This window comes from Contarinia nasturtii, unplaced genomic scaffold (genome assembly GCF_009176525.2).
Source record: "Contarinia nasturtii isolate CC-2019 unplaced genomic scaffold, AAFC_CNas_1.1 Cnas_scaffold_2678, whole genome shotgun sequence".
Classification (NCBI taxonomy): domain Eukaryota; kingdom Metazoa; phylum Arthropoda; class Insecta; order Diptera; family Cecidomyiidae; genus Contarinia; species Contarinia nasturtii.
Window position 1 is genome coordinate 1,469,971 of NW_022199997.1, and position 25,663 is coordinate 1,495,633.

The 25,663-nt window shown below is 34.1% G+C and overlaps 3 protein-coding genes and 1 non-coding gene across 5 annotated transcripts; all 4 read right to left on the bottom strand.

The window, feature by feature from the left end:
- Positions 1 to 2,545: 2,545 nt before the first annotated feature.
- LOC116348882 (cholinesterase 2-like) lies at positions 2,546 to 4,940 on the bottom strand. The gene is made up of 8 exons (XM_031780072.1): positions 4,649 to 4,940; positions 4,448 to 4,589; positions 4,070 to 4,360; positions 3,619 to 3,989; positions 3,426 to 3,545; positions 3,170 to 3,357; positions 2,899 to 3,111; positions 2,546 to 2,829 (listed from the first exon to the last, which is right to left on the bottom strand). Exons 1-8 carry the CDS (start codon positions 4,871 to 4,873, stop codon positions 2,601 to 2,603), a joined length of 1,779 nt encoding a protein of 592 aa, XP_031635932.1. The 5' UTR covers positions 4,874 to 4,940; the 3' UTR covers positions 2,546 to 2,600.
- Positions 4,941 to 15,600: 10,660 nt separating this feature from the next.
- Positions 15,601 to 15,674, bottom strand: Trnat-agu. The gene has a single exon. It is a non-coding gene; the product is annotated as a tRNA-Thr (tRNA).
- Positions 15,675 to 17,727: 2,053 nt separating this feature from the next.
- LOC116348891 (putative leucine-rich repeat-containing protein DDB_G0290503) lies at positions 17,728 to 21,390 on the bottom strand. The gene is made up of 5 exons (XM_031780091.1): positions 21,135 to 21,390; positions 20,165 to 21,069; positions 19,153 to 20,102; positions 19,002 to 19,084; positions 17,728 to 18,933 (listed from the first exon to the last, which is right to left on the bottom strand). The coding sequence occupies exons 1-5, from the start codon at positions 21,249 to 21,251 to the stop codon at positions 17,869 to 17,871; spliced, it is 3,120 nt and encodes a 1,039-aa protein (XP_031635951.1). The 5' UTR covers positions 21,252 to 21,390; the 3' UTR covers positions 17,728 to 17,868.
- A 396-nt stretch (positions 21,391 to 21,786) lies between these two features.
- Positions 21,787 to 25,198, bottom strand: LOC116348871 (regulator of gene activity). 2 transcript variants are annotated; one of them, XM_031780053.1, is made up of 7 exons: positions 25,066 to 25,198; positions 23,550 to 24,190; positions 23,272 to 23,479; positions 22,863 to 23,165; positions 22,579 to 22,783; positions 22,323 to 22,487; positions 21,787 to 22,244 (listed from the first exon to the last, which is right to left on the bottom strand). In XM_031780053.1, exons 2-7 carry the CDS (start codon positions 23,874 to 23,876, stop codon positions 22,016 to 22,018), a joined length of 1,437 nt encoding a protein of 478 aa, XP_031635913.1. In that variant the 5' UTR covers positions 23,877 to 24,190; positions 25,066 to 25,198; the 3' UTR covers positions 21,787 to 22,015. The 2 variants fall into 2 exon arrangements, with proteins under 2 accessions (XP_031635913.1, XP_031635912.1); XM_031780052.1 differs by having other exon boundaries at positions 23,550 to 24,193; positions 25,066 to 25,197.
- Positions 25,199 to 25,663: the final 465 nt, after the last annotated feature.

Genomic DNA, 25,663 nt, shown 5'->3' on the forward strand with positions numbered 1-25,663 from the left:
CGCGTTCATTAGCAAAATGAGTCATTTCGGTATGCTGGAAATACAAATACATGGGGACAAAAATCGTCCACCGCATACAGTCATCGTATTGAATATTCAAACTCACTCTACTTATTTACGCATTTATCGGTTGCTCTTCAAACGAATTCACGATCACATAAGCATACACGATAAATGCTGATTTCGGTGTATTGCACACCGATCGGATTTCTCTTTCGCACAAAAGAAAATATGCTCATTTCCAGAGAATCAGAACTACAAACTACGAATTGCGACCAACCAACATTGTCAAACACAAACAACAACGAAATCTATATTGATCATCGCCATCAACATGTGTGCATGTATTTATCAGGCATCAAGATTAAAAATAAAACGAAAGAATAAAAAAAACACAACTCTTTCCGCATCAATAAATTCAAAAATTATACAAATATATATATAATCGTTTGTGGATGTCTCTCCGAAACATGCGTGTGATTTTTAACGGCCATATAGACAATTTTGCACACATTAATGAATTGTTAAACAACAAAAATCACTTGAAGTGTCATCGTCGTCATTCGCTCTAACCACGTGCATTTAATGAAGAAAATCACAATAAGACGGTGACTTGCTACAACTCATCCAACCAAATGGTTATCGTTTACGTTAGCTTGAAATTCAAAAGAAGTTTTTTTTTAGTTAGAAAAAAAATCTGAATAGACTTGTAAAATGGTTGGGAACAGAGAGATTGTAAACGGTCATTCAGAAAGGCAAAAAATCACGTAAAAAAGTTCAAATTCTTCAATATTATGTTCTACTTCGAAGAATGACCGTGTGCTTGAGAATGACACACATCATAAAATTGATTGTATCTCGATTAAATACGTTTAATTGATAACGGGGTCTCGTTAGTTAACTGCGTAATAAATTTTCGTGTGTAAAGTAGATTTGGATAATAATTTATGCGAAGCAATTTATTTTTATTGTATTTTAATGGCCTGAAAAATGTATGCTAAACAAATGATGCTACAGTTTTTACATTAAAATTGATTTTTTTTTTTTGAAACACACATATTCCCAACGAAAAAAAAGTTATTGTTTTGCGTGGCTCATGTATGATATTTTTAAGCGGGAGTTATACTATTGGTTCCGGGCGGTTCCGGGTTGGTTTTTATGATTCGGCCCGATATTTTTTTTGGATTCAATTTACCTTTCTTTTCAACGAGATCCAAACCAAACAACGAGTGACTAAGGCAACTCATAATCCAGGCTAAAACGACTTTCATAATTATCTGTATTCAAAATGTGCCAGTATTTGTATTGTATTAGCCTCTCTTCGTCAGTGTGTCTTCATCGTCTTCTTTTTTTCATCCTCTATTTTCATGTTCAAACTGAAATAAGAATCTATACATATATGTCGAAGTTATTATTGTCAAAGATGAAGCACACATATACGCACACACGTGCATGCATGCATGAGCACTGCTGTATATTTTTTTCATGTAAGGATCTAAGAAGGAAACCCGAACATTGAAAACAAAAGCCAAGAAACGAGAACCATCACTGAAATCATGCTAAAATACAATCGCTTTGTTGTAAGATTTTAAGAGTTTGTTATGTCGTACGTTAAAAGGGAAATAGGTTTTTGTGCGTACATCTGCCACATTTCTTTCTCTCTCTGTCTTTCGTGAATTCCTTCTCGTTCGTTTCTTTCTCCCGAATTCATCTGTTGTTTTGGGGCTTTACACTTAACGATTGATGGCAGATCTTCTGATATGTGAATTTTACCATACCTTCCATCCATTTGGCTCTTTGTGCAAAACGATTTTCTCTTTTTCATACAGAGCGATCTCTTTTCCGCAACTATTTTTGCAGAGAATTTTTGCATATCCACCTTTTGAGCTGTACGAACCTGGACTCTTTTGCTGTTGTTGTTGTTGTTTTGTTTCTTTCTTTTATATTTTTTTTTTTGCAAACTTTCCATTGTTTTCATCGGCTTTGTTCTGGATTTATTTTTTGTGTTTTGTATTTTTGCAATGTTTCTTTGAAGCAACCTGGTTAGTTACGACTGTTGTTCGCTATTTTAGATTATTTGCTACGCTCAACATTTTTTTTTTGGGTATTTTTACATTTCTTCTTTTAAGTCGTACCTCACCTCTGTTTCAAATTTAATTTTTTCTTAAAATATCTCCAACCGAAGAAAAGCAGAAGAAGAAGAAGAAGAAGGAAAGAAAACATGTTTGAAATTTGCAATGTCAGATGAATAACTTGCACAAACATTGATTACACACGCCAGATGTTTGTCTACCTGAATCGCCTCCGAAGCGTACTCTACGCACATATGCTCTAGCAATTGCAATTCTTTTTTTAAACGTATTTGCACATTTATGAGGGTCAAAAATGTCGATGAAATTATTGAAATTGTTGCGGAAAATACTCTAATTTTCCGATCATCGTTAATCAATCTAAAAGCTATTTGAAGAGAGAAAAAAATTTGTTGGCGTTTAAGCTGACTTACACATGCAGTAATTACAAATATGTACAATTGTACGTTGTTATTATTGATTATTTCCATTTTTCATCACATTTTGAGTGGCATATTAATTTGGTTTGTTTTATGGATTTTTCCATATCGAATTCATTTTAAAGTTTTTGGTAAATTCGGTTAGTGAATCGTTGCTTCTGAAATTTTTGTAAAAATCTTCGATTTTTTTCCATTGATAGAATCGTGTTTGTTCCATTATGTCGGCATGCAATTTCGATTCGTTACCACCAATATCTAGACAGAATAGTTTATTTGGTGATTTCGATGATTTGAATGTATCGCCGTCAATTGATGGATCGCTGAAGAAGAAGTTTATAAAGAACTTAACAAGATAAATAATTATAATGAAGTTTAAAATTAAAATGTACCCAGTTCTTGCAAAATTCGTAATCATTTTAGTCAAACGCTTGATTGTTTTGTATTCAATATTTGACGTACTTTTTGATCGAAGTTTCTTCTTATATACTGAATTCATAATGTGACATCTGAATATGTAGCAAATTTCATCGGCATGAGACGCACCTTCTGCGTCTAGAACCATCGAGTTCTTGAATACATTCATGCTGCCGGTTACGTTGAATCTAATTGAATAGAATGTAATTCGATATAATGACAAAAGAATAAAATACAAAGCAATACCTGAATATAAATGTGTTTTTGGCCTTATACTTGTTATTCGCTATCACTTGGTATTGAACGGTTTTTAGAATTGGGTAAACGAAATTCATATCAGATAGCAGATTAATATTTCCGCGCATGATTGCTTTGTTATTGGTAACATCTTTTAGATAGGATCTTTTCAATAAATCAAACGAATATCTGTATACCTGAAAATATTTTTAAAAATATTCATCGATAAAATATTCAATTCAGAGGATTTGATTTTGACGATAACCTCTGGATAAGTTTCTTTATCAAGACCACGAAATGCCAACAAAAATAACGATTCATTCCAATTTCCATCGAGAATTGGGTTAAATTTTCTGGTTAGATCCAAATTGAACAATAAGTATTCCTATTGAGGACATATTACGACTTAATAAATTTACTTATTGTTAGAAATGAAAGTCGATCCAATATTTGAGTACCTGCGAATTGAATGTAAACAGAGTGTCCATAATAGGTGCCTTCTCAGATTTATAAATCTCTTCTGGAGATTTTGTTATGAAAGCTCCTCTCGTTTTCGGATTTTCGATTGTTGGAACCCAAGGCGATTCGAACCTTATTGGTTCCATTTTCATCATTTGGCCACATTCTGCAATAGTTCCTGCATCCCCTTTCCTTAGATATTCAATTAATTTATTTTTATCTTGAATATTTGTACAGTTTTGCACTCTTTCTAAATGATTTGGCTCATATAATGAGTAATAATTCAACGCTGTGCTACTAAGTGACATTGCACGTTGGAAATATTTTCTAGACTTTTCATTAAGCATGTGATAACTAACAGACGCACCACCTATATTCAACCAAATTAACTGTATTAATTTTTCAATTTTTTTTTTTTTGATTTTTAAAAACTCATATATTTATATTCACCGGCACTTTCTCCAAAGAGTAAAATTTCATCTTTGTTTCCACCAAAATTTTCAATATTTTGAAAAATCCATTTGAGAGCCAATTGTTGATCTTTCAATCCCATGTTGCCGGTGTAGTCACCGAAGCCAAGATTCATAAAACCAAAAATTCCAAGACGGTAATTCATAGTTATTACAATATTATCCAAATCAACTAGAAAATCTGGCCCGTACGCGACTTCTCTTCCAGAACCTTCTAGGAATGAGCCACCATGTATCCATACTAAAACTGTCTTTTCGTCTACTCCACCAGCTATAATACCACCACGGGATTTTTATGTAAATACTCCCCATAACGTTTTTAATGAAAAAAATAATACTGATATCGAATCACTTATACCTGGAACATAGATGTTTAGAAAGAGACAATTTTCACTATAACCTCCATCTTGCCCCATTAAATATGATGAAGCAATGCAATTCTCTCCAAATTGATGCACTTTCAGTGGCTCAGTCCATTTGCGAGTCAATATTGAAGTTGGCTTTAAAAAAAACAAGCGCGATAAAGATTTACTTTAATATTATTGATGAATCTCATTACCTTGAATCGTCGATCAACTGTAGCACCAGTGTATGGATCTATACCGGTTATAGGCACTTCAGCATACGGAACACCTTTGAACGCATAAAATTTCTTGCCAAAGACACCGGTTTCTTCTATACCTTCAATGGGGCCATTCGTTGTTTGCCTTATTGTAGGTGGATCGCTGTGTACCTTTGATGTCAGCAATAAAAAAAACATAAATGTACAAAATAGTTTGAACATTTTTTTTAAGCTAACAACTAAATTTCTTATTGAAATAAATATTCAATCGAACTGAATACTGATAACTTCAAGCATCGAATAAGAACTGTGTTATCGCTTGATCGATTCTATCGATTGAAAGTCATCTTTTAAATTATGAAGGAATAGACTTGCTTGCTCACGCTTCCGAATCGATATATTTGGCATTAAATAAATAAATAAAATCTATATCTTTCTAGCAAAATCAAAATGACATTTAATTTCAAATACATTTTTATATGGTTAATTAACTATAAATTATTGTTTTCTCGAAATAATAAAATACGTGCTCAATTATACGGGAACCTGGAATTCTATTTAACATATCATGCTATAATAGTTATTTTTAAATCCAAATAGAAAACTAGTGTGTGATCCTTAGGAAAGACCTTAGTTCTGAAGCTCGAAAATAGTGGAACTACGTCGAAAAAATGCAAAAATGAATCGTTGCGGCGAAAGAGTAGCTCTTATTTTTCTCCAAATAATACTGCAACATAAAGTTTTTTATGAATAGTTTATTTGTTGTATTACAACAAATAAACCGTGTGAAAAATACGTCATGTTGCAGTATTATTTGGAGAAAAATAAGAGCTACTATTTTGCCGCAACGATTCAAATATAGAATGTCGTCGATATCATTTTCTGCAAATAAAATTCGTTTTACACATAGGACAAGTATAGTTGTCAGACATTGAATGGCGCTGTATCTATCCTATAAACATCGAACTAATGAAAATGTGTGGTGGTTCATGTCTTATTTAATATACAATAGTGGAAATTTATCCAATGCACAAACCATTTCTTCTAGTTCCTCACCATTTCTTCTAGTTCCTCTTACATTAGTGTAGGGGGATTCTTCTAAAGTTCAGAGAATTACGTTTGCATATAAATACATGTAAAAGACACTTTTAGGCTCGTCCTATGGTTTTACATAAGATTTATCACGCATTTTGCATAGGACGAGCCTAAAAGTGTCTTTTACATGTATTTATATGCAAACGTCATTCTCTGAACTTTAGAAGAATCCCCCTACACTAATGTAAGAGGAACTAGAAGAAATGGTTTGTGCATTGGATAAATTTCCACTATTGTATATTAAATAAGACATGAACCACCACACATTTTCATTAGTTCGATGTTTATAGGATAGATACAGCGCCATTCAATGTCTGACAACTATACTTGTCCTATGGCATTTTGTAGCAGAAACATTGAGAATGCATATCATTTTCACATCGCGAAAAAGATATAGTAGAACTGTGAATGCACAAAAATCATTATTTCAGTTTCGAGGAAGTGTCATGTCTCATATTAATATGACAATTACCTTTAATTAAACAACACTCAAATATGGTCAAAATAAATTAGATAAATATCGTCAATTCGAATAATTAAATTAATACTAAAATTAAGGTGAAGCAAGCGAACCAAATCAATAGCCTACATTTCAATATTTCATGTAGTGCCAAAAAAGTATGTACGTCCCGGTTTAAGACCCACATGTATAAATAATTCCTCCACGAAAATTAATAAACGGTTTCAATCCATTAGCCACAATTTCGTACAAGAAGAACAAAGAAGAAAAAAAAGCATTTCGTGAAAAAAAAACGGATTCATTAATACACGTTATTTGTGGCGCATGCCAAAAAGCAGGTGCTCGAATAAAATCGAAGTAGAAAAATGTTCGATTCCGTTGCGTGGTTTTGTCTTCTTCTTATCTTTGGTTAAACGTTTGTCTGTCAGTTTATTTGAAAAATAGTCGTTTCGATTCTTGCTCACAGTTCATAGTGGTATGTGATTCATTTTCATTCAATATATGCTATTAATTTCGATGTGCAAAGTCAGCGTGGTACGTGCCAATTTCGTTGGGAAGTTTTACACATTGCACTATGACAGTGGGCAATAAAAGAAAATTGCAAACAAAAACCAAAATGCTAAGATATAATAGTTAGGCCAGCAACTTGTATTTGCAACAGCTGTCCCACAATGATGACGATGATGATGGTATTCAGCTTTTGTTGCTGCTCATTTTGTGTGTGTGTGTGTGTTTTCGATCGGTTTGGCCATGTGCTGTTCTTCTGCAATAAATAAATTGTCTTCTGCTGTTTCACAATAAAAATAAACCTCTTGGAAATCTCGTGCACTTTTCTTGGCGGCTCAAGAGGTATGTCTGCTGTTAACAAATGAATGACATTCTTCTCATTTTAATTTCTTGAATTAAATCCAAAATTATAACCTAAATTGATATGAGTTAACTTAACATGGAAATGAGTTGCACGCACGCGCATATCATGTGTGCTTGATGAATAAATCGAGAGAAAAAAAATAAAACAAAGCCAACGGTTGATGGTGGCGATTGTGCATCACACGTGATTTGAATTGGATTTAGCGACAGTGTTTCATCTTAGCTGAAGGCAATTTGCACAAATGTCGGTAATTATTCTTGATCGCTTTTGATGTAATATTCATTTTTGACACTGTAAATCGATTTACACCGCAGTACGTTGACCACCTGTACCTCCATTCACCACACACACACGCACATTGCTGATAACATGAAGATGAATTGTCTTACATTATTTCTTGACCGCTCGTGCACGGGTGATCATCGCACCCCTTCTGATTGATAGATGCACTTATGTGTGAATTGCTTTCAAATAAAAACAAATGCATTTTCAAACGAAGCAACTAACCGATTATCAATTAAATGGAGACATTTTACTTAGTCACCCACTTAAATTCTGACTATTGATATGCAAGTGAAATACCGTGTGCACCTTGAGAAACTATCATCGTATAAATCTGTCTTCGTTATAAAGATTATATGAACGAGAAAAGAAAACATAATTTAACGTATCCGCTGTTGCGCGATTGTATATCAGTCGATTTATTCTCTCTCTCTCTCTCTCTCTCTCACTCGGTGTATTTTTTTCGTCTTTCGGACTTTTGTGTTTTGTTGTGGTTTGGTTGTGGATAAAAAAAAATTATAATGCAACTGTTGCTGATGCACGAAACACAGATATTTCGAAAATTATGTGGTCGGAAGTAAAAAGCCCGAAATAAATTTTTAACGATCAACAAAAATAATGAAGTCCATCTGTTCGATTTAAATTCGTTTTGTGTGTATGGCTTTTCTCTGTCTCTCTCATTCTCGTCATGTTTTCGTTGCACGAATTATTGCATTTTATTGTTTGCGATGCTTTCACGCAGGTTTTTTTCTTCTTTACCTCAACGTTGATAAAGGGAAATTTGCAAGCATACACCAGGCGGTTGTCGAACACAATGGAAAAATTTAGCGGATATTGACGCAATTTAAGGCTCATGATACAAATCATCAAAACAAATTCACGAACATATACTCATAATATGTGTGAAATTTACGTTAACATCAGATGTAGAAAGGGCCTGTGTTGCCGGCATGGAGTCGGTTTGCATAGAGCGAAATGTCTCTGCGTTGCATTGCTTTCTTTCACATTGATTTCACATGAATTTCACCAAAAAATGGGAAACAAACAAACAAACAAACAACTGATTCTTGACTATTTTGTTCTGTTTTCGTTCAATTCCTTGGGTGACTTTGAACTTTGAGGCGTTTCAAATTTTTTTTGACATTGACGCAAAAGGAAAGACAGAAGAAATGAAAATATACAAATAAAATGAAAGAAATCGTAATAAATGCAACAAATATACGCGATTTTTTTCTGTTGTTGTTGAATGAATTTATGATCAACGGCCAAAAAAACAGCCTGCTGTTGATACGTAACAATAAAATTATCAGTTTACAATACATATGCGATTGGATTTGTGTGATAGACGATCAAAAAAAAAAAAAAATAAGAAGAAGAAAAAAAACACTTGAAAAAAGGAGACAAAACGTACAATGCGTTACGAATGTACGAAATATTTTTGAATACAGAAGTTGTATATTTGAATTCGGTATCACTTCGAGTCTTTTTTTGTGTTTGAAATCTCGAAATATATACACATACAAGAAAGAAAGAAAGAAATGCACGCTATCATGAGCCATCACATATTCTATATGTTAACGTACACAGAACGATTATGTTTTCAGCCAAACGCCAGGTGTAAACTACTTTGATGGCAAATTGCGATTGGCCTTTGTGTGTGCTGTGCATCTCGTTCGTGCACACCCAAATGAATTGTATTTCTCGATTGAAATGGTTATTACGAATAAAAAAAAAACAACAACGAAAAACTGTATATGAGACATATAGCTATAGTTTCGAAGCTTCTTTCAACTTTGACTGTACCGCGTGTGTACAGCGACAAATAAATATCAGCGCGCTACAAGCAAACACATACACACACTCTTGCTGTAGTTGCCCAAAAGAAGTCCATCATCTCTTGTTGTTGTTTTTTTTTTACGTGAATGGCTTTGAAAGTTAGGCACAAATAAAACGAAACGAATAAGCATGAATATTATTGTAACGCCGATTTTACGTCTTTCTTGATCATCGTGCAGCTGTTCCCTGCAGAAATTTCTTTATTGCTTCATACATGTGTATCATACATCAGCGTTACCTTCTTCGTATTGTAAGTCAGAGTTTGTGCATTGCTTTTTTTTATATGGCACAAGCAACAGCAGCACCTATTTACTTGATCATTTTGTTACAATCTATGACCACTAGACATTTCCAATATGAATTCAATATTTTGCTAGGCTAAAAACATCCATTCAATTCAAAAATGGATCGACCGAGACAGGAGAGAAGTTGTTGTTATTTCAGTAAACAATTCGCGCCAGGTAAATGCCGTACTGACTAGCGTCCAACTGTGCTCGGTTTTTGTTATTATTATTATTTCATAAATTAATCTATATTTGATCATTGAGAGAGAAAGTAGTCGATCAACATGAATAGACGCATCCTTTCTTGAACAAATGTCCTATATTTTACCTAATGCCACGTGGTGATTGTTCTCGAAAGGAGCGCGCGTGTGTGTCATTGAACAAAAAAAAAAACACACAAACAATAATAAATGTTTGTAATATAAAAACGCCAGATGAAACGATTCTATAATATTATTGTATGAAACTAATCGATCTTAACTAGCAGTCCTTCTTTTACCCGACTGAATTGGATTTGGTAAGAAATGATAAAAACGTGCCTGGAGATAAATTCTTTTTTAATTAAGAACTAGTTTTTTCTTTTAGTTATTTTTTCTTTTGGATTGAGGTTTTGGCGGGTACATTTTTAAATTCCAATGCCAGGTTTTTTTTTCTGGTTCCAACGTTTTTCCAATGGAAAATTCGACAAATGTGAAATTAGAAAATGAACAACAAATGAAGATTCACCGACTGAGTGACACAATAAATATATTCGAATATATACGTTATACACGTTGCGACATGAGCTATTTTACCCTCTTTCTTTTGGGCAATGATGCGATGCGAAATGCTTGCTTCCCTTTTGATTGTCGCGAAGCACTTTCGATGGTAATAAATCACAACAGACGATGGTTTACCGGCACATAAATGAAAAAGAAAAACAAAACTACATTCAAACAATAAGACAAACACAATAATAATAACAATTACAATGCGAAGAAAATACATATCTCTGGCATGAACGATGCAAAAACAAGAATGTAAATCACAAAATAAAAAGGGATCATTTTTTGTTCATTGTCGTCTTTTGTTCAATGGCATGGGTTTCTAACATCCGTTTCCACTAATGTAACGAATTTTTATAACGACGCGCAACGTAATTTACAAACTGAAAAAAAAGGTTTAACTAGCACTATTTGGTTATTAGATTTTTATTTTTAAATTACTCGAATCATAGATTATTTACAACATATTCATTGTATTCGAAACAAAGTGTATAAATAAAGAAATTGCAACGATTTTTGAATACTTCAATACTGAAAAAGACTTTGGAAAATCTATGCAACACGTTTCTCTCTGTGTATATACGTTTCTTGTCGTTACATTTGTTGAAAAAGAAAGAAAAAAACACAACTTTTCTACCCCTTTCTTAGCTGTTTCCGACTGCTTTGAACGCGCTCATTTTATTCACATAATAATTCGAATATAAAACGATTCTGAACAAATCTGACAACGATACAAAAAAAAAATGTAAACGAATATCGCATAACAACAAGAGCCGTATAATTATCATCGTTTCCTGTTGCTAACTTGGCAATCGAGCACATGTGTCGCTTGTACCTGAACTGAAACCAGACCGAATCGGTGGTCTGTTATGGAATTTTTAATTGGATTAAGAAACTAAACGCATGAAAATTTACCAACAACTTTGCGAATAGCCAATCATTCAATCGATGGTATTTCGTTCGAGAAGAAAAAAAATTGAACGTAATTTTTACGCGCCAAAGATTTTATTCACGTTGCTAACGCATCTACGCACTTAAATAGTTTTTTAAACCACTTTCATCGCATTATTTTCGTAATAAATTTGAAGTTTTGAATTCAATAGAGCTACATGAATTCTATTGTTAAGACATGGATCATACACATCATGAAAGGGATGATCATACTTGAATTCTCCTCTCGGTACCTCTTTCTCCTTGACAATAAAATGTAAATTCATAAATATAAAAAGAAGGTTTTATGTCTGTGATCTGTATGAATAACTAGTTCGATGAGATGATTCAGTGTAGTGTATTTATTCATCTGATGCTCTTTCAACTTCATATTAATTCTACAAGCATATTACCTGTGTGCTGTTGCTATGAAATTTAACCTTTTTTCAATGTCAAATATATGTCATAGCTTTGTACAAAACTAAAATGCCAGCATTCTAAGGCACAGTGAAACGGCTTACGGTGTGTATAATCGTGCCTATTGTCACACGTATGATCAAGGCGAACAGTTGTACATATATCGTATACATACACTTAAATTTATCACATTGTTTTGGCACATTGTTTTCTTTGAAATTCCTGGAACCCCTTTACAGTTGATTCAATTTCAATAGACCAACAATTTGCAAATCCTGAATGAACTTCTCTCCCTCTCTCACTTACACACAATCTCTATCTCTAAGTCACAGAAACTGCTGCGCTTTTCTAATAGCTAAGCCGGTATTGTGACAAAATTCTATTCATTTCATTCACTTTTGTCACTTTCTCGTATTCAATTGATTACATCTTTCTGTTCATAGGCTTTCGTCTTTTCATAGATTGTTCAGGTTTTAATTTAAACCATTTGTTGCCATTTTCTTTCATATTTAGATGACCAAATCTAATTGCATTGTTTCTTGCTGCGTCAAATTTATTGTTTTCCATTTCTTTGGCTTTGGCAGTTTCAAATATTACAATTGATTCTCTACTTGGGAGTTGATCCTCTTTTCAAATGAATTTGAAATTCATATTAAATTTAATAAAGAAAAGTGTCCAAAGTGATTCGCTCGAATTTTCTACTATAGTATCAAGTATTCAATTTGCATATCGTCTTCTGTAAGTGAGCGTGGTGTGTGTGTATATATGTACAACTGTTTGCAGCACCAGTGTCAAATTGGGATTCACTATATATGTCTGATAAGTTTATTTCACCAATTTTTCATGTATGAATAAGATGATGTCATCGTTTTTAATGTAATACAGTCATTTTGCGTCTGTGATGCGTAATTCCCGGCCCAATGCGGTAGGATGTGTAATATTTTCATACAAAAAACGTAACTAAATCTAACGAAAGACATTCAATGCGTTAGTCATCATCAAAAGGACGCCTTTTATTTTGATTGTTTGCGTAGACAATTGTTGTTGTCATGTTCGATCTGTTTCATTTTTCCCAAGCGCGTGTTGTAAACCCTAAATTTATTTCTATGCATACCGTTAATTGTATCCTGTATTGGCGTCTATATCACATATATAACTAGAGATAGATAGTTGGTTGCGTTGGATAGGGAATTTATTCTGTATATATTTTTGATTTTGACATTGACCTTGAATCTATGTCGGTTTTAATACAACTTTTATTTGATTTTTATGCATTTCCATGTGCAGACTGCAGACTATGATGTTGTTCAACAAAAGTGCCCTCGTCTAGTATGTGTATTCAACGAGCGCTACGCGACACTCGAAAAGGTCCCTTCAACAGCCATATTCATTTATTTAATTTCGATGGTTTGTCTGTTTGGAGAGAACCAGAGCAGAAATGGCGTTTTTCAGTTGAAATTTCGAAGGGAATAATAATCATAATAAAAGGAAATGAAACTGAATACTACTGTGAAACAGAGGCTATTTCTTTGATTCGTTTTTGAATTTCGCCTGAGAATCTTTAGAAAGTATGTGCAGAGTAAGACAAATGGTTGGCGAACTCTATCTATATCTTACTTTGTTGCTATAAAACATTGCTCTCTTCTCGCTCGCACCTCGTTGGAAATATTCTTTTCCTTTTTTACCATTTTTTATTCACTTTCATCAGTTTAAAATAGCCACTGCGACCGTTGTAGATGACAATTTCGGTTGAGACGCTATTGCACAACCACTCGCTTTTTAACAACTATGTTAGTATTTTCGGTTAAACGAGACGTACACAGTCCAGAAAATTGAAGAGGGAAAACTCGTACAAAACACAGTAGGATATATTTTTACGCCTCAGACATATTGAAGGCAAAATTTATATGCTCCATATATCTAATATGCATGGCATAAACGAAAGCGATGGCGAAACAAAAATAATGCGCAATTCCGAGACAACATATGGCTGTAGTAGGAAATTGCGAAATTGCTTTTAAATTTGTTTATTTCATCGTTTGAATCAACAAAGGTAAGACGACGAATCGCGTCTGAGAGCCGCACTTCTTTTCCATTCACCCGTATGATGTGTGAGCAAGTTTTTGCTTTATATTTTGATGAATTGTAAATTTTCCCTTCGTTTTTGCAAAGGACTATATGCAATTTGTATGGTTAAATGTATGCAAACTATGCAAATAAAAAACCAACCGAATGGAATCATATTATATTTTCAATTTTGGCAATTTCACAGAACGTTGCTGCTAATGCAATTCAATATAAATAAATTGCTATTGAAACTACGGCTAATATCCAGTTTTCTATTCCTAACACCGTGTTAATTTGTTATCGATCATAACTTTGATTCTGTGGAAATCTTGAGAGTTCAATTTTCCTAAATCTAAATCACATTCGCTCAATGCACTCTATGCAATTAATTTAAAATTGTTAATGGCTTGGAAAATTTGTAACCGTTACAAGTTGCAAATGAAAAATGGTATATCCCTTTTCCCTACCGATGAAAACGACAGTTTGATACCGATTTATGTGTATTTGATGATAGTTTAAGTGTTTGACATTGTGCTTTAGAGCGGCGGGAACTATGGTTTTTTTTTCCTTTTCTCATGTCATTTTAATCACATACCACCGAACCCCAAGCAAACCAAAAAAGTAAACAATAAAATCATAAATGAAGCCGCACACACATTAAGTTGTGCATGCAAACATATTTCTTTCGTGTCCGTTCAGGTAAAGTCATTCCCATCACTGCAGTAATCATATAATAGAACAAAAGACTAACCATTTTACCATTTCCAATGTCATGCACTACAACCTTTTTTTTAGCCGACTTGATGCATCAATAAAATGGAATTCGATATATCTAGTCAATTGCGTGTTTATGACAGTGAGTGTACTTTTGAGAAAACTATTTGTTGGGAAGATTCAGTTTTATTTGTGCGCAAAGGAATGTGTATACTTCTTCGAAAGCAACATATTTCCAAACAAGTCAATCGATTGACCATATTTCTTTATTGAATGTAATTGCTCATTTATGCTTACTTCTTGGTATGCATATTGTTTATTACATGCACTAAAATCCGACTGAGATTTATTGCAACAGCTACAACTCTTACTAAAGTCCACTAAACACATTTATGTCATTGCCAAACATTTGTTTCTATGTCATTTCATTTAAAAAAAATTCTGTTTAAAAATCATACCCACCAAACCCAAGTGAGGTGATTTTTTTTTCATTATAAATGACATAAATAGCGCTATCATTTGCAATAATCAGCCTGTTAAAATTCGTAATGGTGTTTGTTTTATTTCAATTTAAAATGTGGACATCACCATTTGGGACACCCCATAAATTGATTAAAAAAACTTGCAAAAAGAAATTATTACATCCCGAACTCAATCAGATTGAGTCAATCTTGATCAAAATAAAAAACATAAGCTTGCCGCGAACAAATACCACTGGAAATAATAATTTTTGAAAATTCGAAAATTTCTCAAATTTTGGAGAAAAATAAATAATAAAATGTTTAATTTTTTCGAGTGGTTATAAATTTATTAAATTGTGGCAATTGACTCAAACAGATTGAATCGATTTAATTCTTGAAACCAAAATCCTTAATTTTTAATATGGACTAAACAAAAATGTTAAGTTTTGAAAAAGTTTTCGTCAATTTATATTCACAGTAGAGAGATTTATATTAAAATGTGTATTTTTTTATTTTAACACAGATTGATGAACCATATATTAATAAATAAAGTAAAAATAAATAAAAACAACACAAACATCGTGTTATTAATTCACCACATGCTGTGTAGCATATGCATTGTTGTTGCTTTTGTAATAAACAATGATTTAATTCTTGTTGGAAAAGGAATAAAAAAAATTATTTTATTAATTATTTCTTGTGAAATGAATTTAGATTAAAAAAGAAAAAGAAAAAAAAAAGAAAAAAGATATTCCTTGCGAGCAAGGTAGGCCCCGACGAGATTCGAACTCATGATCTCCTGTTTACTAGACAGGCGCTTTAACCAACTAAGCCACGGCGCCATATCTACTCTTTGGGATAAGTTCTTATTTTGGTACAATGATACATAACATGTGATATTAGTGGTTGATGTTCTAACAGCAGAAAACTGTTTACTACGATTATGCAAATTGAATTGAATGGCACTGTTTTTCAATAACATCATATTGAGGACATAATTCACATGTCTGGTCACATTTTTTCGTTAACATTTTAAATGGAATAAGGAATTTTTCGACTCCAAATACTCAAGCTCCAACATTTGGAATGACTTTTGAATTGTGCTAAAAATAGCCGAATGCTTCAGTTCAGGTTGAAAATACAAAATTATTCTAAAATCGAAATGCTCTCAGATAAATATAAGGCTATGCTATACAAGCCTATGAACTTAAACATAACTATATTGTTTGCATGTTTACGGGAATTTCCTTCGTGTACATAAATTTCATTATTTTTGAAATCAGAAATTTTTCGTTTCCCAGTGTTTGTGAGCTGGATTTTTCTAATCCTTCTACCATCAAAAAGTAAATCCATAGAATTAATAGAAATAAATAATGCATTTTGCCTAGAAACACCCTGATTGCACTCATTAAAAAAAATGATCCTTTTTTAAATGTAAATTTTTGGCAGATTTAAATATTCTTATGCAGTTGTGTTAACGACAGAACTTCTTGTCAGTAATGGGGAATTTTCTTCATTTCATATGTTAGTCTGAGGATCATCAAATCATACAGAAAGCCTGGATAACCCTCCTTTAAATCGTCCAAGCAATGCCTTCCCAGGCGGAAGACGAGTGAGAATTTTTTTCGATTTGCTATAGTTTTTCACTGGCGAATGGGTTTGTTGACAACATCAAGATTAAAGGAATTGATTAGTATTCTTAAACCACCGCCGTTAGCTTGAAAAACTCCTTAATACAGCATACTACGACATATAGTTCAAATTTAACAAAAAAAATTATATATTTGATATTTTGTTACTTTTCCGCACACACCTAGTGTGAAAGGGGAAAGTATTACAATAGGTCAAAATTTACGAAACCTCAAAAACATGTTTTCTGGACGTTTCTGAGGTCAGAGAACCCGAATCAGGCCGTTTTGAGCATGGTTGTTGTGGGTCGCTTCCACGTCGTACGTCGTACGTTGTCCGCCGTACGCAAAATTTGTCCATCGATTTTCTCACCACCCAGAAAATTTATTTGAAATCTGACTTCACGGGATGATTGGGGGTCCCCAGGAATAGAAATCATCAGATTTTGAGCGACTTTGGTTGATGGAAAAAAATTCCATGCCTGGAGTGATACCTATGAAAAAGAGTCCAATTTTCGTCCAAAAGTCATACTTAATGTAGACTTAAACACTCAAAAATATGTATTGGGGGGTTTTTTGGCACGAGAAAACCGAATCCGACGTTAGTTTTGAGATGCAATCAATTTTTAATACAGTTTCCTTGAAAAAATCACAAAAAATTTGGATTTTTGTATGGGAGCCATGCCTGTATGCTACCTTAATGACGTGAAACTTTGCACAGACTATTTTTTACACAAAAGTATAACATTCTGAAAATTTGAAGAGATTTCAATTAAAATTAGGGGTACCTCCCATATAAAATTTTCAATTGGCTCAAAAACGAATATTTTGTATGGGAGGTACTCTTGATTTTGGTTGAAATTTCTCCAAACCCTACGAATGTTATTTGTGAAAAAAATAACCTGTGCAAAGTTTCACGCCATTAAGGTAGCATACAGACATGGCTCCCATACAAAAATCCAAATTTGTTGTGACTTTAGTTATGAAAAGTGTTTCAAAAATAATCTTTATGGCAAAATTAACGTCAGACATATTTTTATAGTATTTTGTTAGAAAATAGAATACTTTCAAATGTCGTACAAATGGGTTCATCATGAAAGTGTGAAAAATCTTTTCTCGGGTACTTCTGCTATTAAATTAAAGAATATTTCGTTGCCAAAGTTGAAAAATATTTTTTGGTCTCGAACTTTACGCCGCTTGAAAGACTTGAAGAATCGAGCAAATATTATTTTGAACTTTCTTAATAAAATACGCAACTACCACCGTGCGGAAAAGTTCGTCTTACTCCCGTAAGACTCTTTATTTTTATTTTGCTATTGATTTACTTTTTATTTATTTCAACAAAAACGTGAACAAGTTGCACAATACTGATAACATTAAACATATACTTAAAAAAATACAAAATATGTTAAACTAAACTGTTACAATTCCGTCTGAGAGTGTCCAATTCACCTTGCAGTTCAGCTATTCGTCTCTTTGCTTCTTTTTCGTGTTCTTTGATTGCAACTTTTGTACTTTCTTTAACTTTTTCCACTGCCTTTTCGTAGGCCTGTTTAATTCGTTCGCTTTCCCGTTCGATGTGTTTCTCTTTATCGTCCGAATATCTTTTGTAGTTTGCTGCCGTTTTCTTAGCAGCCACGTATTTTTCGTTAAGACTTTGAACCGTCGCCGCATGGCTACTTTCCATGATTTGCATCTGTTCGTTGAGATTTTCTTCACGTTCAGCAAAAGCAGCAAGCTCTGCTTTCCATTGTGCCATCAATTTACTTACACTGTCACGTTCGGCTTGGAATTGATTCGTGCTCTGCTCTAGTTCGTTCATTAAAGTTTCGATACGTTTATTTGCCGCATCAAGTTCATTACGTGTGGCCAACAAAATTGCCTGATGTTTTTTCATAGCCTCCGCTTGCTCCTGATCTTTCTGGTCTAAGATCTGCCGGATTCCGTGACGCTCTTTCAAAATACACGTTTTCAAATTGGATATATCAGTTTCACGCTCCTTTAGCGTCGCCTGCATGTCGTTGATTTGTTGTTTGTGATTGAGTATTTGCTCCTTGAATTCGTTTTCAAGTGATTTTACTTCGATGGCCATTGCGCGTGACATTTCTTGTCGAATTTTCTTCTCCGCTGATCGATCCAAGCCTTGCGGGCTACTTCGACTGCCAGAGCGAGGACTTTCAAGCAAATCTTCTGTTGATACACATTGATCACGAACCCGACTAGTTTGACTACTGATTGCAACCACATCTGTTAGAATTGATTTGGTTGGAGATTGATTTCGCATAAACTCTTCAAATTGGCTGGCTTTGTTCTTCAACTCATCGAGTAATTGATCGTGTTCGAGCTTAAGTGCCAATTTGCTTGTCAAATCGGCTACGGTTTGATCAGCTTTTTTCAATGACTTTTTCAGCTCATTTATGTCCTTCGTGTATCCCGAACAAGTGGTTTGCAATTGCAAATTTTCCATTTCATACTAGAATTTGGATAAAATTAAAAGAAATTAGTAAACGGCTGAAATTGACATAATTTTGTTTAAAATACCTTCGCTATTTTCGTCCCCAAATCAACACATTTACGGCATGAATTTGAAATGTCCTTTTGCTCCTTCTCGATACCGAAAATTTCTGAAAATGATACATTTCTCAATATCATCTCCCTTTATCAATCAAAGAATACACAAATTTCTTTTTACCTTGTTCATACTTGGCACGCATGTTTTGAATCTGAATTTCATGATCGATTTTCTCTCGTTCGAGTATTTTTGAAACTTCGGTACACTTCATTTCGGCCAGTTGCAGTGATCGTTCCAAGCTGGCGACCATATTTCGTTGTTCGAGAAGCTCTTTGTTTATGTCGATTGCTTCGATCTGACGAAGTCTTCGCGAAGTGTCTTCTTTTTCATCCGAAATCCGTACGTACAGCTCCTTTATTCGTAAGCATTCCTGTTTGGCTTCGTTGGCCAAGAATTTCTGTTTTTCACATTCCAAACATGAATTCGACTCAAAACGGCTAATCTTTTGTTGAAGCTCAGCAATATCCTTACATGCTTCCCGATATTTCTCTTCAGTATGATCACGTTCATCTTCCAAAGCACGAATCGTTTCATTCAAATGATTACAATTGGAACGGAAATTCTCATTATCTCGTTCGAGTTTGTGCAGGCGATTCAACAGTTCGCTTTCATCTTTCGGGGTATTTTCTTGACTGCCTGACATCATTTTATTCTTGTACTCGTCCAGTTCTCTTTCCGTATTCTTCAGACGTATTCTAAAACGTTCGTTTTCTTCTTTATTAATGTTCAATTCGATCAGTACACGATTTTCGTCTGCCTTAATTCGATCAATTTCCCGATTTTTCTCCATCAACTCCTCTTTCAATGCAAGAATCTCTTGTCGTTTCGCTTTTTGATCGGTCACACAACGATTAAACTCGAGTTTCAGTCTTGTGATACGATCGCCAACCAGCAACGGTGTACTGCTCATAGCAAGCCTTGGATGGCTGACCGCTTTTCGAATCATCGGCGTATCCATGATACCATTTGACATGAATTGATTTTCGTCAGTGGCCGACGATGAAATCGTTTCGACATTGTGAATGGCCGTCTCGGTGAGTTGGTCGAGTTCAGTGGTTGTCGACTCCAATCTAAAAAGAAGCCAAATAAATGGTGATAAAAATAGAAACTTTTTAACAAACTAGTAACTAACCTCAACGTCAAGTCATTGATTGTCTGTTGCATCTCTCGATTTTGTTGCTGTAAATTTGTTACCGACCGCAACAATTTGATATTTTCCTGCGCCAAATCTCCGCCGCTTTCGTTTTTCATAATCATCTCCTGCACTTGACGCTGCGATTCGTCCAACCGTTTCGACAATTGATTTATGGTATCCGATTTATCCAGCAACATAGCCTCGCGTGAACTGTGCAACTCATTGTTTTGCACCAGTAAACGTTTTAACTCACTCTCACGATCCTCCAACTTCGTACGCATTGTATTTATTTGTTGTTGCATCATATCAGTTTTGGCTGCATGTTGGTCATTCAATTGTTTTATCATGATATCCGTATGCTTCTCCGATGTGTAGCCGGCATTTCGTTCGAACATGTGATATTTGTGCTGTATCTCGCTCAACAGTGACTTTGTTCGCTCCAATTCACCAACCAACTCCAAATTTCTGGCATCAAGCGATTTTATTTTTGCATTCAATTCGGCAATTTGTTCATCGCGTTCGATTAACTTTTGTTTTGATTCCACAAATAGTTGATGTGTTTGAGCCCGATTCATATTTGAGCGCTCTTTCTCCGCCTCGGTGATGGCAAAGCGTTTGTTTAGCTCATCAATTTTATTCTGTAATTTTGTACGTTCACTGGTAAATTCGACGTTTATGTTTCGCAGCTCTTCATTCTTTGATGCCAGCATATTTTTCAGCTGTAGAATTTCGGTGGCTCGTTCAGTGTCACGATTATCGAGATGTGCTTTGTGATTGATGTTTCTGCCATTGAATATTCCTTTCTTACCATTTACCGACGAATTACGAACATTGTACATTGTATCTTCGTCATCATCGAATTCCGCCAGATCATCAAATGCATTTTCTAGCTCATTTTTCAGCTGTCAAAATTGAAAGCGACATTCAGTCTTCGTGACAAATAATCATACAAAATTGAGTAAGTTACCTCTTCATTACGTCTCTTTCGATCTTCAATAGCATCTTCTTCTTCGATTCTCTGTTGTTCGGTGTTTAATTTGATGCTTTCAGCTCCCTGAAATAAACTCAAACCAGGCACATCCATTTTTACTAAACACGATACTATGCGTTCTATTATTGCATTTCTAATGTGTAAGACGATTTGAAAAATTTCATGAATAAAAGCAAAGGTTTGTGGATGAAAGACACTTATGCATTGGAATCTTTTCGTAAACAAATTTCAGCGTTAGTTTGAATCTAAATGCTGAACTGTCAACACAAATACGCGCGTTAATGTGCTCAAACTATCCACTTGAGGCGCTGCCAACAATTAGATTAATATGTGTCAACAAACCTGTTTTCTCTTCAATAAAATCGAATAAAATTGCTTTTTAAATAGAAAAAAATAATTATTATAAAACAAATAAATTGAATAAAAAAATACTATTAAACTTGACAGCAGTACCAAAATTGATGGACAAATATGGATGAGCTTGGCTATGCGAAAGATATTACTTTTTGACGTGTTGAATGCCCTCTATTGAAAATAGCGGCAAGTTCACTTGTAAACAATGCATAGAAAGGATTTGAGAAGCAATAAGAAAACTTTGTGTGTGTTTTTTTTTTTTTAAATGTTACACTTGATTTATTTTATTTTTTTCCACTTTTTTTTGCTCATTTTCATTTGATTTTCAATTTTTTGTTTGATATTCAATCATATGAAATTTTAAAAATGATGCCCCAATTACGGGGTTTGTTGTGATTGGCTCGTATCATTTTTCTTGTTTTTTTCTTCTTTATCAATATTTCCATGTTTGTTGTTGTTTTTCAACGCATGTTTGAGTATGGATACAATTTGCGTGCAGTATTTCATACGGACTGTCCGCTTATACTCATGTACGCATTTAAATTTGGACACTTTTCCAGTTTGGTTGAATCGATCTGAAAGTCTTTCGGTACTCTCCGCCAGCTTTGTGTATCGAAGTAGTAAAATGTACCTCGTTCCGTTACACCATGCTTTTCGTAATGCGATATGAGACCTGGTACGCGTGTTATCCACACCTTTTCTTCCGTGTGATATCGCCAATCTCGACTATGCCTGCAATTATATCATTGATGAATGTCGTTTAATGAATGTGTTACAAAGAAAATATGTGTATATGTTTGAGTTGCTTACAGTTCGGCAGCGGCAGCCAATTGCATGAAATCGCCCACATTTGTATAGAACAAAAAGAAGAGTAATTCGTCTTTATACTTTTTCAGTGACAATGTTGACAGTTTATCTCTAATTGACGTGTTAACCAAGTATTCCGGTATTACGGGAAAGTCTATATCTTGTGGCCTATTAATAAAAAACACACACATGCCCAACAATTAATCAATTCAGGTTATTTACATTGAAACATTGTGATTAAAAAGCGCGCGTAACGTACCGGCCGGGTTGATCTGAGAATGGACCGCCAAAACTTGGATAGAGATTTTCTTGCGAGTTTAAGTTTAATCCCAAGCTTGTCAGATCCTGTCCCATTGCTAACGTCACCAAATTTGGATTTGATTCCGCCGCTCGAATGAATGTTAACAAACCAACCATACCGAATTGATTGTTTACCATACTTGCTGGGATATTTGTGACCATTCCTATGAAAAAAAAAAAAACAAAACGTTCCACAATTAAAAATGATCATCCGATGCCGTGGGGATAGTAATAGATACTTACCGTCGGGTGATGTTTGAATGCCACGTTTAAATGCCTTGTCTTGAGCCGACGATGAATCGCCTTGCATATCAACAGACATATGATGATGTGACTTGCTATCAATTTCTCGTGAGCCGTTTGCACAATCCATATTGTCTCCGCTATTACCAACACCTGTTCCGCCAATATTATGATTCAAATTCAGTTGTTGTGATGATGATGACGACATCAAATCATTTAATTGAGTTCCTGGCAGCGCTGGAAAGTCTTCGTTGGACATTTGAAATTCCGTTTGTTCGGCAGTTGGTTGCTTCACCATACCCACTAAAAATGTGTATAAACATAACCAAACATAAATATTACAAATGTTATTTGTTTATTTTCAGTTTAAATTTGTTTATAAAATACACACATAAGTTGGCACACATACCGTATGGTTTACTTCCCGGTGTTTGGATAATGTTCGATTGTGGCATTGAATCATTCCCTCGTGCATTTGTTAGCGATGGAAATTCAGAGAGATCTAACAGTGGCGGTGTACCAGTATCATTGTTGCCAAACACAGAGTGAAAACTCAACCCACTATTGCTATTTTGGCCGACATAACCTCTTGACGGCATGAACGAGCCCATCGATGTCTGTAAATAATAAATAGTAATAACAAAACAAATAAATAAATAATTTACCAATTTCAATAAATGTGCATACCATTTGTCCAAGGTTTTGCATTTGCCTTCGGTCATTCATTGTTCGTTGCCCAAAAAGATTTGCACGCGCTTGTTGATTTGTATTGCCGGCATTGTTGCCACCGAGCGTCTGATTGAACACACCACCAAGTTGTACGGCACTCCGATTGGGTGACAGTTGTGATGGCGGACCGAAACCTGCATTATTCTGTTGAAACATTCCGGACGTTGGTGTTACATGCCCCGAATTTACTGCACCACCAAAAGCAGCACCGATGCTGCCTCCCCGATTACTTAATGATGAATTTGCTATACTTCGAGGCGGTTGTTGAAAGTTCAAATTTGCCATTGATACAAAACACGCACATCAATCGAACGCGATTGAATCCACACATACAAATACAAACTTTGTAAAGACCTGGTTATCGTTGTCTTGCCACTGAATCTCTCACTCTTTCTCTGTGTTCTGCTTAGCTCTCTCTCTCTCTTACTCTGTCTGAAGATCAATTTATGAATATGAGCAGTTTCCCTTTAATTTTTTTTTGTACGGTGGAATTATTATACAGCGAATGTTTGTTGGATTTATTTTGAATATTAATGTAGTTGTGCTTTTATTTTTCTCAAATGTAGCGGTCAAAACAGAAATATTTTGTAGTTACACGTCTTCTATGCGAAACGGAAAAAAAAGAGAAAAACGAGAAAGAAAAAAACAATTCAATAAAATTATGCTTAAGTAGTCAATATCATTCAATTTCATAGTTTCAATATTATTCACTATTCTCTTTAAATGAATTCAATCAACTTTAAATTTTTGTTCTTAAAATAACCTCAAATATTTGGCAATTTTGCAAACCAAATTACAAACGACGTCTGTTGTGTACAATTTATTATCGGTTGTTTTTGTAAAAAAAAAAGTGCGTACATTTTTTTAAAGCGTATTTTTTGTGTGTGTATCTCTTTCACTCATTGGCCAACATCTACTGTCTATATTACCGTGTAGGACAAATTGTTTATTCGCTTTTTAATTTTCAGGTGCAAGGTATTTACTTTGTTTTTTTTTTAATATCTTCTTTTTGGAAATATGTATAACACACACATCTTTCGATTTAGCAAATATCGGTTGATGATTTACAACTTATGATTGCTGAAATTTGTTGGTGGTGTAAACCCAAATTTCAGGTGAAACAACGTAGTTTTGTCTCGTTTTTCCCTGTCTTGAGGTAAAACACAAAATGTATTGCTATCGGATGCAAAACGAATTTCAATGATCACTAATAAAAAAACTGAAATTCATCTCATTTCCATCGAGATTCAAAGGGAATTTAGCACCAAAATGTATGAAAAAAGACGAATAAATAATTTGTATTGGTCTCTTCTCTTTTGATTGCTTTATTCTTGTTGGCTTGTACATAGGCATACACTCGTAGTCACACATTCACAACAAACCAATTATTTTGTACAATTTCTATGCACACCAATTGTATATTTCGAAACATTTAAATGTTTTTTTTTATTAAAATGGATAATTTTTCGCTCACCAAAACTATTCTAAACTTCTTGGAATTGATTTTATTTTATTTGTGAATTTTATTTCTCTGACAAAAGAAATCTTTTTTTTCTCTTTGCTGAAAACTCTTTCGCTACAAGCACTTTGCGCCCTCTACATAAAAAACAACCGATTCCCCAATAGCCATACTTCTCTACATACATATTCGTATTGTTTGTCTGTAGTTAAATGTATATGCAATGTTTTCGAACATGTATACGAATAAACGCCATGTATTATGGATAAATACGCTTGTGTGCGCTACACTTGTGCAATGGATAATTCGGTTTGCCAGATGTGCGAATCTATGTGTTTGGTTAATATGTGAAACCATTTAAAATACACTGAAATTTATTGTCTTTTGCGAATAGTATTTTATTCGAATTGTTTCCATGTAAAAACATCTGTTTTGGTTTTAAAGTAAAAGAAAATTATTTACAAGAAAACAGTTCCAAGGTTCAACGAAAGCATTTAACAGAAAATATCCGCTTCGTTACGGATTTAGAGATGGTAGAAATAATTTTTCCATGTATCAAATGAATATGCCTTTGATGGAATTTTATTTTTTCAAAATAAAAAATTCTGAAAAA